Source organism: Sebastes umbrosus, chromosome 8 (assembly GCF_015220745.1).
Source record: "Sebastes umbrosus isolate fSebUmb1 chromosome 8, fSebUmb1.pri, whole genome shotgun sequence".
Taxonomy (NCBI): domain Eukaryota; kingdom Metazoa; phylum Chordata; class Actinopteri; order Perciformes; family Sebastidae; genus Sebastes; species Sebastes umbrosus.
Genome location: NC_051276.1, coordinates 7,925,708 through 7,943,655, shown reverse-complemented (window position 1 = coordinate 7,943,655; position 17,948 = coordinate 7,925,708). Strand labels below are relative to the sequence as shown.

At 41.8% G+C, this 17,948-nt stretch overlaps 1 protein-coding gene across 2 annotated transcripts in view; it reads left to right on the top strand.

Annotated features, from left to right (window-relative positions):
- The window catches only part of nr6a1a (nuclear receptor subfamily 6, group A, member 1a), a 101,874-nt gene that overhangs the window by 45,398 nt on the left and 38,528 nt on the right, over positions 1 to 17,948 (top strand). For both annotated transcript variants that reach the window (XM_037778250.1, XM_037778251.1), the window contains exon 3: positions 9,293 to 9,316. In XM_037778250.1, the coding sequence (XP_037634178.1) occupies positions 9,293 to 9,316 (24 nt within the window). The remainder of the gene's footprint in view (positions 1 to 9,292; positions 9,317 to 17,948) is intronic.

Sequence of the window (17,948 nt, the reverse complement as noted above, 5' to 3'; positions counted from 1 at the left end):
ACGTTATTTTTGGCGAGTCAACATAGAAGAAGGTCCGCACACTGTAGCTCCCTTAGAGTGCAATTTATTGGCACATTTTAGTAAGTGACTTCTTCTTCAGACTTCAGACAGAAAAACTGGCATGGCCATTTTCAAAGCGGTCCCTTGACCTCTCAGCTCAAGTTATGAAAATGGGTTCTATGGGTACCCACGAGTCTCCCCTTTACAGACATGCCCACTTTATGATAATCACATGCAGTTTGGGGCAAGTCATAGTCAAGTCAGCACACTGACACACTGACAGCTGTTGTTGCCTGTTGGGCTGCAGTTTGCCATGTTATGATTTGAGCATATTCTTTAATGCTAAATGCAATACCTGTGAGGGTTTCTGGACAATATTTGTCATTATTTTGTATTGGCAATTGATTTCCAATAATACATATAGCCTGAACATACATTTGCATAAAGCAGCATATTTGACAAGTCTCCCTTTTTAAGGTACATTTTGAACAGATAAAAAATGTATGATTAATTTGCGATTAATCGCAATTAACTATCGACAATCATGCGATAAATCACGATTTAATATTTTATATCGATCGACAGCCCTGTAGTGTTTTTACATTGCTGATGGCTACCCGGCTAGCAGTTTACCCCATTAACCAGCCTTTGTGCTAAGCTAGGCTAAAAACATCCTGGAACCTATCTATATGCTGGAACACTGACATCTTCTCACCTGCTTCTGCTTTAGAAAGCAAAAGATTTCCCCCAAATGTTAGACTGCTCCTTTAAGGAATAAAAGTTTTTAAAGTTAGGAGTGAGTTGATGACGCCACAATTTCACAGTGATTTTTTTTTTATAGTTTTTGTTTTGTTTTTGTACGGCCATGGCTCAAATTGCATCTCCTCCCTTAACACTCAACACTATGTCTTCACATTAGCATGTTGTTCTGTATCGAACACGGCATCTTGGTAAGGGATCAGCTAATTATCCTGGCGGGCCTCTCTCTAAAACACCTCTTTGTTGTGCTAATGCGCTCTCTGTGATAGCATCTCCATCCATAACCTTCTCCATGTGTACAGATAACCTGGAGGGGGGTGGAGTGGTGTATGTAGGGCGCTGGGAGTCAGCTAGTGGGGGGTTAGAGGGGGGGGGGGGTGTTGTTGCAGCATGTCCTGCAGCTGTGCCTCCGATGACAAGCCTGTCCTCAACCTGCCCTCCGCCAGACTAAACACAACACACAGCTTTACCTGCAGGGCTTCCTGCCTGCCTTCCCATTTGCGGTTCCGCACGTCTTGTGACTTTGGCAAAGGATGCGGTACGGTTTTGGGATCTCAGCGGCACGTCTCCGCTTTCTTTTCCGAAGCTGTAGTTAAAGCGGGCGACGGCTCTCTCTGTTGTAGTGCGATTGGTAGGTTGGCTGCTCGCCGATGTGCACTGGCCTGACTGAATGCACTGAACCAGGTTTTTGTGCTCAAAGCAGTTCTGAGGGAGTCATGCTTGATCTTTCTGGGCCACATGGAAACTAGGTCACTGTGCTGTGCTGTCAGTCGTGCCTCTCTGTTGTTGTGTGTGTGTGTGTGCGAGTGTAGAATAAAAGTGTAAAATAGGGCTTTTACATAAGGATGGGATGGGTTCCACAGATATGCAGTATTGCTGTTGTGAAGATTCTCTGAAACTGCAGCACAAACCCCCCCACACACCCCTTGCGATGCCACACTGGGAGAGAGCGAGATAGAAAGAAACGGAGATGGAGAAAGAGAGAGAGAGGGAGAGAGAGATGAAATTCTCATCCTTGGTTCAGATCCCTAAGAACGCTTGGGAAGGCAGGATCTTATTATCACAGCAAATTTGCAATGTGCAGAGTGGAGGAGATTAGATGCGTCTTGCCTTTGAAGTGTATTTTCCAACCATTGTGCGATGGCAAATTCCATCAAGTGTTGGAGGGAGCCGTGATAAGAGGCACGGGTTATGAATGCTGCGGCATTAAAAGCCGTCATTTGAGCAATAAGATGAAACACTCACAAACTCCTGCTAAAAAGAAAAATATTTCCCCTCATTTCAGCACTGTCATTCGCAAAATGTGTTGTGGAAAAGCCACAGATACTAAAATAACAAGGTGCATCGAATGGCTTGGATAAATATGTCAAAATAGGTGGAATATGGATTATACTTTTATGTAAATGATGTGGTATTGACCTTTTGAATAGAGGATACATTTTCCTCTCCTTTTCATATTTGTTCTCCATCATTTAATTCAGCTGTGAATCAAATGGTTTTAGATTGTTTAAATCCTTTCTCTCGCTCAAATTCTCATCTATTTAAATGAATAACAATTTTGGTTTGCACTAAGAAACATGATTTTGTTTTTTCAGAGAGTTGAAAACATTAGCAGGGCTCAGATTTCCAGAGCAGACGAGAAAGGTGCTGCTCGTCTTTGATCGGGGCCGTCTCAGTGTGTCTTCCTCAGCTCTTTGACCTTCACTTTGAGTGCTGTGGCTTCTCGGGTTGGATGTCAGGACGGGACCAACGGGGGTAATGCGAGGGCGAGCAGGAACGTCACCGAAGTGACCCCACCATTTCCCAGTCCCCCTCCGCTCTCGGCAGTTCCTCAGGGTCTGGAGAGCTGCAGGGTGGGAGGACATCCCAGGGGACCAGGCTGAGGAGTGACATCCTCAGCCTGGGCCTCAGATCCTGTTGCAGCTTCAGACCAAACACAAACAGTGCGCGGAGCTGCCGGAGGTGTCTCAACACGCCGTGACACATACTGCTTCTACAGTTGGTCTACTTTGTCTTATTCTTCTTTGACATCAAAGAACATTGTGATCTAGGCCAAAAAGCCAGAGATGCCGGATAAATCATTCATTAGATTGTAATCATAGATTTCCATCTGTTTTCCTTGAATTTTTTTGCTTTGTCTTTGGATCTAAGTGCTCATTGGTGTGGGATTTTAAACTGTTTCTAGAAGGTCGTAGCAGCACATCTGTGGCTGAGTTCATCAGTTTGCAGTATATGTGCTATTGCAGAAAAACGCTACCCAGACTCTACATTTACATACACTTAAGGAATGTAGTTGTTGTTGGCTTTCTGCAGTAATTTGATTTCTTATAATCTCTGTAAAAAAGAAAAATCTTTTCTATTATCAAAGTTAGAAAAACATACGATTTCTGCTGATTTCCTGGCTAGGCCTACGTTTAAGTAAGAAAAGTAGGATTGCTTTGACAACCGTGTAGACGGACCGTACCTTTATATTCCAAATATTTATATCCAAAAACTCCAACTGAAATTGAAAAAACTGAAGTTGAAACTGGTTTGTTGTGTGCATCTCAGCGTAGGGAACGAGCACGACTACTGTATTGTCTTGTGTGGATATCATATTAGCACCAAGCTCTTTTTCAGTTAATCACAAACTGCCTTTGTTGTGGTAGTTTTGCACTGCGCTTTAGAAGATTACTGCTAATCTCATCAATTTCCATTACTGTAATGGTGATCTACAGTAGGTCTATAACTATAACCACTTGAGTGGCATTTATTTGGAATTCTCTTCAAAAGTAAGCTTCTTATGATGTCCGCCCTTCAAAAGTAAGCATTTCAGTTAGCCCAGCAACTGTGCAAAAATAACAGGCATTGCATGTTTCATTACAATACACAACAATTACATAATTTCTACTTTTGCGAAGAAGAGGGGAACAATACAGAAAACATTCCCATATTGATAGCTGCCATTGCCAGCCACATTTAGCAATCAGAACCTGAGCAGATGATATGCAGCCCAGTCGCACAGCAGTTCGTGAAATAGTTACGAAATGTAATGTATTGATTCGTGTATGTAGACACAAATTTCCCATTTATTTCGTGATGGCCAGTACAAAATCAATTTGTATGTAATTCACGTAATTTTGAACTGGGAAGTATACAGAGTGAGGAACACCACGTAAGGAGGAGGTCGGGGTGGATGTGTGGGTCAAAAAACACTGGACTCTCGCCCAGGAGACCGGTGTTTGTGTACTGTGTGAAACCAGAAGTCAACGTTGATTTATTTGTCACGTAACCTCCGTAATCACGTTACGGCACTTCCGGTGGTATTTGAACCCAAACCGCAATCTTTTCCTACAGCTAAGTAGTTTTGTAGCCTAAACCTAACCAAGGCAATTTTTTCCTAAACCTAACTAAGTAGTTTTATTTTGAAAAGACTGGAGCGGAAATTGACACATTCGTAAGGAAACGCAAAAAAAAAAATATGTTGTTGAAAGTCGTGCTGAGGGTCATGAAAAAAAAAAGAGAAATTTGTGTGTATGTACATGAACCATATAGATTAAAATTTGTGAATATTTCACGAACTGCCGTGAGACATAATGTTATAATAGTAATAATGTGTTGACATTAAGATACATTGCTTGGCATTGCATAGTTTAACTGGTGAGTACTGTTTTAAGACCCATCACCCCTCTGTGTCAGGTGCATTCATAAAGTAATTCCACTTGTTAGCAAAATGCTAGTGGAACCCAATAGAATATTGATTAGCGTCAACTTGTTGAACTATAACAGCAAGACAGCTGTAGTTTTTGATGCCCATGAAACACACGTTTTTGAATGGGCTGAAATCATGAATGCTGCGTGTCTAGAGAGCTTATTGTCAAAAATGTTTGAGCAAACTGAGAAGAACCTTGGTCAGTTTTGTGAATTCTGGCTTTCCAGCAGACCTTTGTCTCCTTTGTTATTTACTGAGCAGGTAGGTTGCAAGCTTAGCTAGGACGAACATGACATTACATTGTTCATGTCCTTACCTTTTTAGCAGCGGTGAACACATGTTGGCGTAATTTCTGAAGAAATGCGTTGGGGAGTATTAAACTATGGTACAGTGACACAAAGTGGAGCCGCTGTCTATCAGAACTTTGTGCAACATTTTTAAAAAAGCTTTTGAGCTGTTGAAAATCAACAGAAGAGTGAGCAGGGCCAAACAGTCTTTTGCTTTCAGATAATGTATTTCCTTGGTTACTTGGTCACTTGAAAACTCTATTGTATGCGTTATGGCTGGCATTCAGCGACTGGCCTTCATCAAAATAATTGGATTTTCAGAGTAGACTTTGTATGTTAGTCTGCCTTGCGTGGCAGGAACGTCTCAGACAAGAGAGGAGGCTGTCGGTAACTCGGTCATTCGGGGGTTCTTCAGTCAAATAAGGGAGTGCATAGGCTGGGGCTCAGAGGTAGAGTGGGTCGCCCACCGATCGGAAGATCGGCGGTTCGATCACCGGCTCCTCCAGCCCACATGTCAAAGGCCCTGTTCAGACCTGGTATTAACATGAAATCCTCAGTGATCGGATCACAAGTGGACAGCTTTAAGTACGTCTGTTCATACCTGGCATTAGAATGCGTCTCCACATGCGTCTTCAGTGGCCACTTGTGATCCGATCTCACTTTCCCGCCCCATTATGCAAGTAAACACGTAGTAAACACATGGCTAATACAGCAGCCGTTGTGACGTTATATTACATGAATGTCAGTAGTAATATCCTACATATTCTGGTACATTGTATTAACATCAAAATAAAAGGTTATTGTACCGGCGGTCCCCGGGAACCTCCATGCCGGGGAGGACGGAGAACAGGTGGGCTGGGGCGGTCGAGTGTCAGCTCCACGCAAAGCAGCGGAACAAAAACACCGACACATCTCCGACAGTATGATAATAATGCACTTTGCGTGCCGACTCTGATAGTCTCTAGATATGTAGCCTATAAACAAGATATATTTAAATGAAATACAGTTTTACTGACAGGATACAGAAGAGCACGGAGGTCGTTTCCATGCTGACAAGCGCCCGTGTCTGCCTGTTTATTCACCTGAGGGGGCTTGGTGATCCGGCGGAACCCAGCTGGACATCAGATGAGTAGGTGGTCCTTAATGTGGCCCAGGACGCATTCACGCACACACTGCTAAAAGAATGTGGTCATATGTGGCCCAGACCACCTCTGAATGTGGTCTGAAAGATCCGATCTCATGCGTCTCGAGTGTGTTCACACCTGTACTTAGAGCTGTCCACTTGTGATCGGATCACTGAGGACGCATGTCAATACCAGGTCTGAACATGGCCAAAGTGTCCTTGAGCAAGATACTTGACCCCAAATTGCTCCCAAAGGCTGTGCCATCGGGGTGTGAATGAGTATTTCGATTAGATCCTGATGGGCAGGTTGGCACCTTACATGGCAGCCTCTGTGTATGAACGTGTGTGTGAATGGGTGAATGCTGACATGTAGTTTAAAGCGCTTTGAGTCGTCGGAAGACTAGAAAGGCGCTCTATAAATGCAGTCCATTTACCGGATACTCTTTCTCGGATACTCCCCACATGCCGCTGGTGACATATTGAGTTGGTTTTTGGGGGAAGCCTTCCCACCAAGCTTGGCTGGGGTATTTTTAGACTACAGTCTCAAAGTGGAGGTCTGAGAAACAACACTTATGGGGGGGTTGAGGGGGACACTCCCTTTTCACTACTGATCCCCTACCCTTCCCCCTTTCCCCATCTCTCTTTCCCCCTTTTGCTTCATCTGTCTCCGGATTGGCTTCTCCGATCCCTTCAAGGATCGCTCAACGTTCATCTCGGAGGGATGAATGTAAGAACGATGTTTTGTGTTTCCTCGGTCACGTGGCCCAAATACCATGTCTGCATCATTAAAGGCTTCATGAACTGTTTTATATATGAAGGCTTAATGTCTTCATGCTGACAGCTAACTGATTCCTCCCAGGTGTTTCTATCCCCGCTTCCATATGTGTGCATATGGAAGCATCGCTCCATCCTTCTGTTTTCTTGTTGAAGTGGAACTATAGCAGCGCCGTATGCACATTCGCAAGGGCCCCCCACAGAATAATTCATTTGATGCTTTGATAAGCGATAATGGACCCAGTAAGGTATAATTCATATGCCCCAGATCTCTTTAGAGAGTCTATGGCTTTCACAAAGTGTCCCACTACCTCCCTGAGTACCCCCCTCTTTCAAGACTCTCGTCTGGTTGAAGAGGGCCTATTTATTATTTAAATCCTTCCATAATTCATCCATTCCCCACCAATACACCCACCGTTGCTCATTCCTCATCTAGTGCAAATTAGCATGAGCTCTGTATCTGTACGTCTGAAAAACAGAACAGAGAAAGTAAGCAAGCAGAAAGAGATAGCAGAGCAGCAGCAGCTCAGTCCGACGGAGACGGCTCAGTGCTTATTTCTACAGTCCTCCGTGTGATGTGATGCCGTGTGACATATTGAGTCTAATTTGTAGCCTAAAGAACCAAACAGCTGTGGCCTATTTTGTTTAGCTGTTGTTCGGGTGATGTCACCATTTCTGCCTCGTAAGGCTGCCTCGCTCTCGGCGCTCGGTGTGAGGATGTCAGGAGCATTTGGCTAAGCTGCTGATGAGGAGGGCAGGGGTTGTGCAGCCTTTAGAATAATCAGATAAGTCAGCCGAGGCTGTTATGTGCAGTTTTTTAAGACATCTATTAACCAGTGTTAAATATTCACACATGCCCACTTGCTATATTTGACATGACTTGTTTTTTTATATAATGAATAATGATTTAACAGGCATTGTATGATGATGATTTGGGGGGTGGGTGTGGGGGTAGTGGCCTTCTATCTTGTCTCAATTGTATATGTATTATGTAGAATTCCTATTGTCCCCTGTTGTGCTTCACCCTATCTATTAAAACCTTTAAAATGTGGGTCCACCCAAATTACAGAGACACATATTTTCTCACTTACCCCAGTGGTATCTTACGATGGAGTATTAGGGCCACGTTGAGGAAAAAAAAATCTGAGATTTCAAGAATTAAGTCACAACTTTACGAGAAAAAAAGTCGTAAAATTACGAGAATAACGTCGTAATTTTACGAGATAAAAAGTTGTAATTTTACGAGAATAAAGTCGTAATATTACGAGAATGAAGTCGTAATTTTTCAAGAAAAAAAGTCGTAATATTACGAGAATGAAGTCCTAAGTTTTACGTGTTATTTTAGAGGGGAAATAAAGCAGCGTGCTGGCTGTGTGAAAATGAGGAACGTGGAGCATCTTGTGAAGTTATACTTTAGTAAAGGTTTCACAAATAAGGAAATACTTCATCTTTTGGTACATCAGCACCACATTATCATCAGTATCAGGACCTTGAGAAGATTGTGTAAGAAACTGCATTTATTCTGAAGAAATAAACCGAGACAAACAGCTGCTACCCGTCCAGAAGCAGGCTCCGGCTGCTATGTCTTTTCGCCCATTTTGTTGGTTGCTGGTAATATGTTTTCCTAATATTCCGACTTTTTTTTCTCCTGAATTTAGGATTTTATTCTCGTAATGTTACGACTTTTTTTCTCGTAAAATTACAACTTTGTTCTTGTAATATTACGACATTTTTTTTCTCGTAAAGTTATGACTTTATTCTCGTAATAAAATCTCAGATTTTTTTTTCCCCTCAATGTGGCACTAATACTCCGTCGTAGTATCTAGCCATGCAGCTTCCGGGTAATGAGATGTGTTTTCACCAAAGAAATATGAAAGCTGTTGATGGTGGGTTCTGTGGATTATTCAGAGTAACTGGGGCTTTGTTTTTGGAAAAAGATGCTGTTTAATTTTTCTAATGGAAAATTTGCAATGCTATGAGCACCAGAAATGCAGTTCTATTTATTTCCATTTTATTGATGTGCAGGCAGAGTACTCAGAGACAGGTACCTCAAAACTTGGACACACTAAATCAAAACTATGGTACACGAAGCATGTTTGTAGTGTGACAACAAAAAAACAAAACAAAGCAAAACAAAACAAAAAATCGAGGAAGACTGAAATGTGGTTGAAAGCATTGGTAGAGACATATCCCATCCATCAACCCAAATCTACTGGGTCAACGGGTTGTTAGTTGTGACTCAGAAACATTGTGATAACAGCAGATAACTCCAATGTACAGTACATGCTCCTTGTCCAGATAAGACTTCCAAAGTACAAACAAATAATCTGATATTTGTAAAAAAAAAAATATATATATATATATATCTTTATATATATATATCTATATATATATTCCAGAATGTTGTAAATGTAAAAACTGTGGAACACTGTTGTACTAGAACCACCTACCTGACACAGATTAGCCCGCACCATTACCTGTGCCTTCCTGCAGTACAGGCCTCAGCAAGTCGGGCCGACTGCCCCGACTTAGCACATAGACATAACATTACCGACGAAGAAGGCTAGAGGCCTCACTGCTTAAATATGTCCCGACTCCTGACATTCCATCTCTATTGATCACATGTATTGATAAGGGTTTTGTTTTCTGCTTCCACAGATGCAATCAATGCAAGTAATCTAGGTAAGTGGAATACTCTTTGATCTTATTATGAAATGATGTCTGATGAAGGTAAATAGTCAATAAATTGAAATGCTGCAGTGTGATGTTTTTCTACTACTACTACTAGCATTAATGCTACTGCAGCTATTACTGCTACTAGTAATAGTGTAATCTAGTAGTGGGTAAACTGTCAGTTTACCAAGCATATTGCTTTCAGTCTTTGTTTTCTTTTTTTCTTTTTCCTTATTTTCCATTCTCATGATAAAAGCATGCATGCTGATAAACCTTGCATATACCCTAAATAACATTTATCTAAGAAAGTTGCTCAAAATGTGTAGTTCACATTCCATCCTTTGGCATCCTTTTCTACTATGGGTTTGAAAAAAAAAATCAATTCACCTATGCATGTATCACAATTTTTTTTTTTTTCTTTGATGCGTCATGCATCATTTTTAAGCGCATCAACTAAAAAATAATCAACTTTTTGCTGTGTGTCACTATAATATCAGAGTTTCTATTGGCCCAAAGCTAACGTGGGTGGGAGTAATGGACACAATATACTTGTTTTATTGGCACAAATGGTCCCCATCTGTAGATATACACTTTTTAATGATACAGTCCAATTTTATAATTTCTAGCAAATTGCGTAACAGAGTGTAATGGATGAAACAAAGGAAAAAATGTAGCTTTCAGGTCTTGAGTTTGAAGCTCAGATTTGGCAGTACCAGTTGGGTTCAGGCTGGTCGGGGTCTTATAGACACGAGTACAGGCTGTGGGTCTCCGTTTACGGCCCGCGCAGAACTCTATAGCACCACTATGAAAACATTTGTAATGAGTTTTTAATGAAAACACATACATGGTTAAATAAATACTGTAATATCCAACGCCCACTAGAGCAGAGAAGAGATCTGAGTGAAGTCCAGCTCATTTCTCAGTCTCTTTCTATATCGTCAGAATGTCGTATACCCAGATAGGTAGGTATGTGCCTGTACTGATTATAATGTATGATTAGTGATGCAGGCTGTGGGTTACAGAATGGAGGCTTGTCACATTCCTGCGTTCCACCTACAGCAGGGAGGAATGCTCGTGGACAAACCTGCCTCAGTGCTGTTTCCTCATAATTCTCAGTGTTTGCTTTAATCCTCTTGAAGTGTAAGATGAGTGGGGTTTACTGCATTTGGAAATTTCACACTGTGTCAGGTATGTGGTGAAGCTGTAGTGATGCTCACATACAGTATATTACTTGGAGAGGGAAAATGCAATATATGTGTGTTATTCTATATATAACAGTTGCTCTACTATAATGCAAACTTTAAGGTCATTTGTGACATTTTTGTAAGTACATTTTTATGTTGATACTGGCCATTGCTAAAACATCATATTGATTTTTCATATAGCCCCATATAACTAGCTCGAGACAGCTTTTAAATTTGCTGTTTTAATATGAAATTTCGATATGGCATCAATGTGAGCCGACTGACAAAAATCCACAGATGTTGGCAGTTCAAAGCCATAAAACATGTGTAGTTTGTTTTACAAACAGACATGATATAATGTGGAGCAGACGGGGCCTTTCAGAGCAGCAGGTACAGTATGCATCTTCTATTTAAATCTTCAGAGGCTCATTTTCAGATGCAGCATCACACAAAGTAGCAGTGAAGCCAGCGGAAGATGTACAATTATATTGCCAAATTCAGTATCACTGAGTAGCAGTTCAGCAGTTTTGCAAAAAGAATATCCAAGGTGATGGTCATTCATTCATTCATTCATTCATTCATTCATTACCCTAAGGTGATGGTTAGTTGAACTTTAATTTCTCATTGTTAAAAATATGCGGTAAATTGGCTGCAACAATTAGTCAATTAAAACTTCAGTAGGCAACAAGTTTTTGGCATCATTGGGGGGAAAATCCATAATAACCTTTCAGCATATTGTAATTCAAGTGTTCTGAGAGAAAACTAGACATTCACAAGTCATTTCAGAGAGAGAGTGTTCCTATTGGCTGTGCTCTGGCTGGTGGGCGGTGCTTGGTATTTCCTCAGCAGATCTCAACATGGCTGCCGGGTCACAAACTTTCTCATTTCATAGCTAAACCGTGCACTACAAGATGATTCTGAAAAATTTTGAGGCAAGAAATAGTCAATACAGTAACAAAATATTCATTCATATTTGATCAGCGCTGCCTAGTTTGACCTTTTGGTCAGAGTTTGCGAGTGATCGACTCGCGGCTCTCATTGTCGGCAGCTGGACGGCAGACACCAGATCAGCTCTGACTGCTTGTTTTCCTCCGGTCTGTGAAATCTTGCAGATGCCGTTAGGAGCACCGGAGGACACAGAGGCACATGATTTTTTTTAGATTACTGGTCTCATGCACTATTGTCAGGATATAGTGACCGTTTTATAAAAATAACTTTTTTTAATCATATTAATTAAATATCCATTTCTACCCACTGCTGCTTTAATCAATTAGTCAATTGACAGAAAATTACTATTTTGGTGATTTAAAAAAAAAAAAACAGCCAAAAATTTGATGGCTTCAGGTTCTCGGATGTGACACTACACGGCTTCCCTTCGTCTTAAATTGAATATTTTGGGGTTTTGGACTCTCGGTGAGATAAAACATGACATTTAATGATACCCCCTTTTTGCTCCGGGATATTGTGACGGCCATTTTCACAGTTTTGTGAGGAAGCACAAGTGGAGAAGAGTCATACATCAGTGAACTGACTCCGTAATGTTAAAGTTATACAGCAATATCTATCTAAATTAAGCTATAGCATTAGCCACGGTCAGCCACTTGGTCGTTCCAGACCCAGTGAGGCTGTAGCAGCAAAGAGGTGGTTGGAAAAAATATATATGCTGCCATGCTCATTACATGTAATTTGCAAGTAGCAGCAACTAGGTCAAACGTTCTCGAATCACGTTCTTTCTGTTTGGCATGTAAAAAAACAGCCACGTGTACTTACAGTTGAAATCTTTTGAAATGATTTCCTGAGCCTGCAAGGCCCTCCTAAAGGTTGAGGTAGGACAGAGCCAGTTAGTTACCTCTTTGTCTCCACACCGAAACCCAGTGCGAATGGCCTCTCCTATAGTGTCCCTGCCTCCCTGATTAGAGGTCTCCTCAGGGCGTAATGACAGAATTGTGTTCCTGTCAGTTCCTGCTGCTCAGAGTGGGCTAATAGTCATGTTAGCCCACGCAGCATGTCATTAGCTCTCCACCCGTAGCCCAATGAGGGGCAAGTCTGTCATTTCGAGGCTAAATCACAGGGCAGGCAGGCCGGAGATCACAGTCACACCGGTGCTCTGAAGCTCCAGCGTTTCCGCCCACCCTTCGCTCGCCGACACTTAATATGCAACCGACTTACACATACTATATTAACACGGAGGAATTACTGCGACACGGGCTAGAGGAGGCGATTGGAAGTCAAAGAGAAGGCACTTTGATGGGTCGCTCGATACAGAGATCATTCCATCAAAATAGTAATTTGAAACACACTGCTCATTTCTGACTGCACTTGGATGATTCACGGTTATCACTCGGATGATTAGCAGGCTCGCGTAGCATCTATCTGAGCTCGGGCTAATCTGCTTTGATTACTAGCCTCTAAGCCTTCCTTCCATGCTGGGCTTGTCGAGCGCAGAGCGATGAGAAATTACACTCTCCTCATATTTGTAATAATCTATCTGTGCTTACTTGTCAAACTGATAATTGCGTCGCCCATACAGATCAACCCCCCTCAAGAACGTATTTGCTGTGTTTCTCTCTAGCCTCACACACACGCACGCATTCCTGCACACTCGTGTGCAATATTACACTGTATTAATCAATTATTGCAATGGAAGTACTTTGTTTAATAATCATCCGTTCAAACCACAGTTCACACCTCTTTCATTTGACAGGTTTATAAGGGTCTGTAGTCCCACATAATATCCCAAGTCAGAAGTTAGTATGTTAAGCTTATAGGGGTAGGGGAAAATAATCTAAATTCTTATTTTCTAAGATTCTGAATCGATTGCAACTTCCAAAAATAAATTTTTAAAAAAGTATTTTTTTTTTCTACAAAAGAATAGATGTTACTACTGATGGAGAGCAATCCCACGCACAAAGTCAAAGTTGGGTCAAGCATTATATTTGTTGAAAAATCTCACAAAATACCAGTTTTACTTTGTCATTTTGTGTACAATTCATTTTTGAAATTGGCAAGTTTCTCATAATAAATTGGCAGTTAGCCTAAGCCTGCCAATTTTATTCATGCAACAGGGAGCATTTTTGTTCTTTGTATAACTTGAACTTGTTATTCTTGAAGTTACTGAGCATTGAGCAATGCTGAAAACTTTATAGTAAAAGGTGTTTTGTTGTGCAAGTTACATGTTACCTTTTGCTTTTTACCTTTTTGCTCAGTCAGTTGAGACAACGTTTTTAAATATAAAAACAAGGGCTGTCAAAGTTAACGACATAATAGCGCGTTAATGCAAAATCAGTTTAACGCCACTAATTTCTTTAACGCATTAACGCAACTTGCAATTTTACGATCAGTTTTAAAGCTAGAGTGAAGATAGTACCAACATGTTTTACTAGCTTGTCAAGAAGGAGGCTAAATAACGCTCCAAACTTACGCCAAATTGTGTCAAGGAAAAACTGGCATGGCCATTTTCAAATGGGTCCCTTGACCTCTGGCCTCAAGATATGTGAATGAAAATGGGTTCTATGGGTACCCACGAGTCTCCCCTTTACAGACATGCCCACTTTATGATGATCACATGCAGTTTGGGGCAAGTCATAGTCAAGTCAGCACACTGACACACTGACAGCTGTTGTTGCCTGTTGGGCTGCAGTTTGCCATGTTATGATTTGAGCATATTTTTATGCTAAATGCAGTACCTGTGAGGGTTTCTGGACAATATTTGTTATTGTTTTGTATTGTTTGATTTCCAATAATAAATATATACAGTATATACATTTGCATAAAGCAAGCATATTTGCCCACTCCCATGTTGATAAGAGTATTAAATACTTGACAGATCTCCTTTAAGGTACATTTTGAACAGATAAGAAAATGTGTGATTCATTTGCAATTAAATGCGATTAACTACGGACAATCATGTGATTAATCGCGATTAAATATTTTAATGGATTGACAGCCCTAATAAAAAACACCATAATCTTATACACACTTTACTCTGCTTTCATGCTATAATTTGCCACACCGCCTTTACGTATCAGCGCACAACGGACCGAGTAGATCCTGAAATTTGCACCCTTATGTACTGAACCAAGAATCCCTTTTGAATTGAATCGTGACCCCCCCAAGGATAGAAATCGAATCGCGAGATACCGAAACCCTATCAGCTAACCTTCAAACAAAATCAAAGTAATTATCCATGCTACACGTTTCAAACCCCCCCAAACTATTAGATGCAGTGTATAGATAATCAGTCTGGACACAGTGACAACAGCTATACAAGAAGAGATCTCCTCTCCAACTGGGTTAGATTAGTTTCAGGTGTTCTCGCCCTGAGGGATGCTAGCCTGGCCTGGCTCGTTCTGGCTCTTCTACTTTGCGGTGTTCTACCCGATGTCAGTCGCCACGTGCACCGTGAAATCCGAAATACGTCTGTTTGTGATTTCACTACATATGTTGATGTTGAAACTACAAGACTCTTAAAAAACAGTGAAATCGTTTCAGAGTACAGTAACTACTGGTCAGGCTTTGGCATGCAAATCAGCATCCTGTATGCAGCATCCGTTACATGTATATGCACGCCATATCGGAATCATTTCACCCTGTTTCTCCGCACAATAAAAAACTTCTGCACATTTTACAGCTTATTGGTCACAGTGGGCTTTTTAATACCAACCACAACTTGCCCTGCGGCTGAAACTTCATGGGAAATAAGCTGAGCATGATATATTTAACAAATTTTTTTCAGGCCTGTGGCTCCATAAGTAGATAAGAAGTGGATCCGTTTTTGATCCACGTGAGCCAGATCTTAGCAAAGCTGTGGGTCGATCCTTGAGTCAGGGGGACGAGCTGATGATTATGAGCGAGCGTGACCGTGTTATACAATACGCGCGCATCCTTTACTCAGCGCCCGTGACCTTCTCCGCCGAGATTTGCGTCTGCCTTACTTTGCCCTTTTAGTGGGGCATGTTGTGTAAGTGAAGGGGGCACGACGTGAATAACATTGGTATTTGCGCAACAGCCTGTGTGCTGAGTGGAGAGCTAACTGGAGCAGGAGAATGGCGCTGTTCGGCGAGGTTCACGGCTGTTATTCCTACAGGCCATGAGCGTGAAAGGAGCTAATGCCATCTGACAGTTCTGGAGCAAGAAGAGGAGGGCTGGACAGAAAAGGAGGAGAGAGAGAAGAGAGCGGGGGGGTGTTAAGAGATAGAGAGGGATGGAGAGAGGGGGTGGGGGTGGGAATATATGAGGAGGAGGGGGGGGGGTGTTGGATGAGAGAGAAATAGGGGATGAGCTAGATATGGACAAAGCAGGGATGAGGGATATGGGAGGGGAAGGGCTAAAGAGGCGATACTGTAGGGACCTCTATTGTTACCCGCTGTAGAAAATGGCCTCTGAGAGCCATCGCTTTTTATCAGTGTGACATATTAAAGAGTCCAAATATTCCGACATTTTCTCGGAAGTATACGCAGATGAAGTCCGGACCCTCAAAGTAAGAACTGAAGGCTTGGCAATCTTTTATTCTTAGATATTCTATCAAATACTTTATCAGAGTGCAGCACATCCAGACTCCCCTGTGTGTTTCGCACTGTGGGACAGATTCTCTCACCCGCCATTTTGGAAAAATCTGCCTTTGAGGGAATTCCAGAAATACTCTCAAAGCTTCACTCACACATTTCTTGTCCAATGTCTGTCCTCCCAAGATCTGGGTGGGGGGGGAGCACACGGGCACGGCCGGACGTGTTGATATAAGAACATTTCCGTTTTTGTGCGTCCCCCCAGTCGTAAAAAAAAAATGAGTTGTGCTACTTTAAACACTGACAGACAGACAAAAGATAGCAAAAAAGGAGGAGTGGCAGTGAAGAGATAGACGGCAGACAGATGGAGGGAAGAGGGAGTGGGAAGTGAGGTGGGATCCCACTGTAATTTGACAGGCTCCAGTCCCACTCAGGCTTCGGCAGCAGTTCTCTTGAAGGAGGCGTAGCAGACACCCCGCTGCCAACCTAACCTGTCATTACCGACATGGCAGAGAGACAGAGACTCTGCGTTCGTGTTGTCTCATCCTCCTTTTACAATGCACATTCGGAGACGCAAGATTTAGATCCGATTGAGGCTTAATGACGCGGAGAGAAAATTATCCTCAGATGTTATACATTGACACATGGATAGTATGAAAATGTGCAAATTCATAAGCGTGAGCATAAGTATGCCTAACACACAAAAAATCCTTTAACACTCCTATTTAACACAAGAGTGTGCTTTAGATTATTATGTCGTGCTTTTCATGGTATGTTTTACATTTATTGTGTAAATGTTACTTATAATTGAAGTGGTTCAATGCTGCAATTTCTCCATTGTTAAAGGTACAGTTTGTAGGATTTAGTGGCATCTCATGGTGTGGTTGCAGATTGCAACCAACTGAGTACCCCTCCTCTCACTCCTCCATTTCCAAAACTGCAGTAACGTGAGCCGCCGAGTGTGAAACCGTGGTAACGCTGAGGCCATCCTTCCCGTAATAACACTACTGTAGGAGCAGCAGAAGTCAGACGGCGGTTTTGCACTCTGCAGTTTCACAATAGTGACGTAAAACCGCAAAAGGCCCTCTCTAGAGCCAGTGTTTGGTTTGTCCATTCTCGGCTATTGTAGAAACATGGCGGTGCAACACAGCGGAGACTCCATGAAGAGATCCCGCTCCCTATGTAGATATGAAGGGGCTCATTCTAAGCTAACAAAAACACCATTAGTGTTAGTTTCAGGTGATTATGCACTAATGAAAACATAGTTATGAATATTATATTCCATTTCTGCAAATAGATCCCCCGAAATGTTACACATTGCTCCTTTAAGTAGTGCAAAAATACGGATGATGCTCATTGGTGTTTTCATAGTTTTAGCTCCTGGGAGGAACATTTCTAGCACTTAACAATGGAATTTTATACCGTGCTCATCCAGAATCCAAATTTTTGGCTCCAACGTTGTCACTTATAATAACTGTCATTTATGAATAACCGCCATTTATGAATAACCGTTAACTTTCAAATTCAAATGAGACAGAGAAGATAAACCTCCACCAGCTGCTGTGTCTAGAGGCTTCCATGTCAGTTGGGTACATGAGGTTTGGGGTGGGGTCTCCTCTCGGCTGTGAAGCCACCTCTTAAACCTGATTGTAGTGTTTTTTGTTTGGGCTTGCCTGCATTTGTTTGATCCTTGCGAGGAGTTTTTGAATAATTACACAGCTAGTCTTACAAATATTTGGCACGGAGCTAAGACCTCATCTTACAAAAATATAGTCACATCATTTTTTTTTTTTCTGTCTCCCAAAATGGACGTATAATGTTTTGTAACAAAAGCCTACTTTGGCTTTTCGTGAGATGGGAGCAAAATGTGCAGTCTGATTCCAGAAGAGTCAGCCACCGCTGAAACCACTTCTGTCAACAGAAACCAAACAACATCAAAGGTGGTGTTGGTTG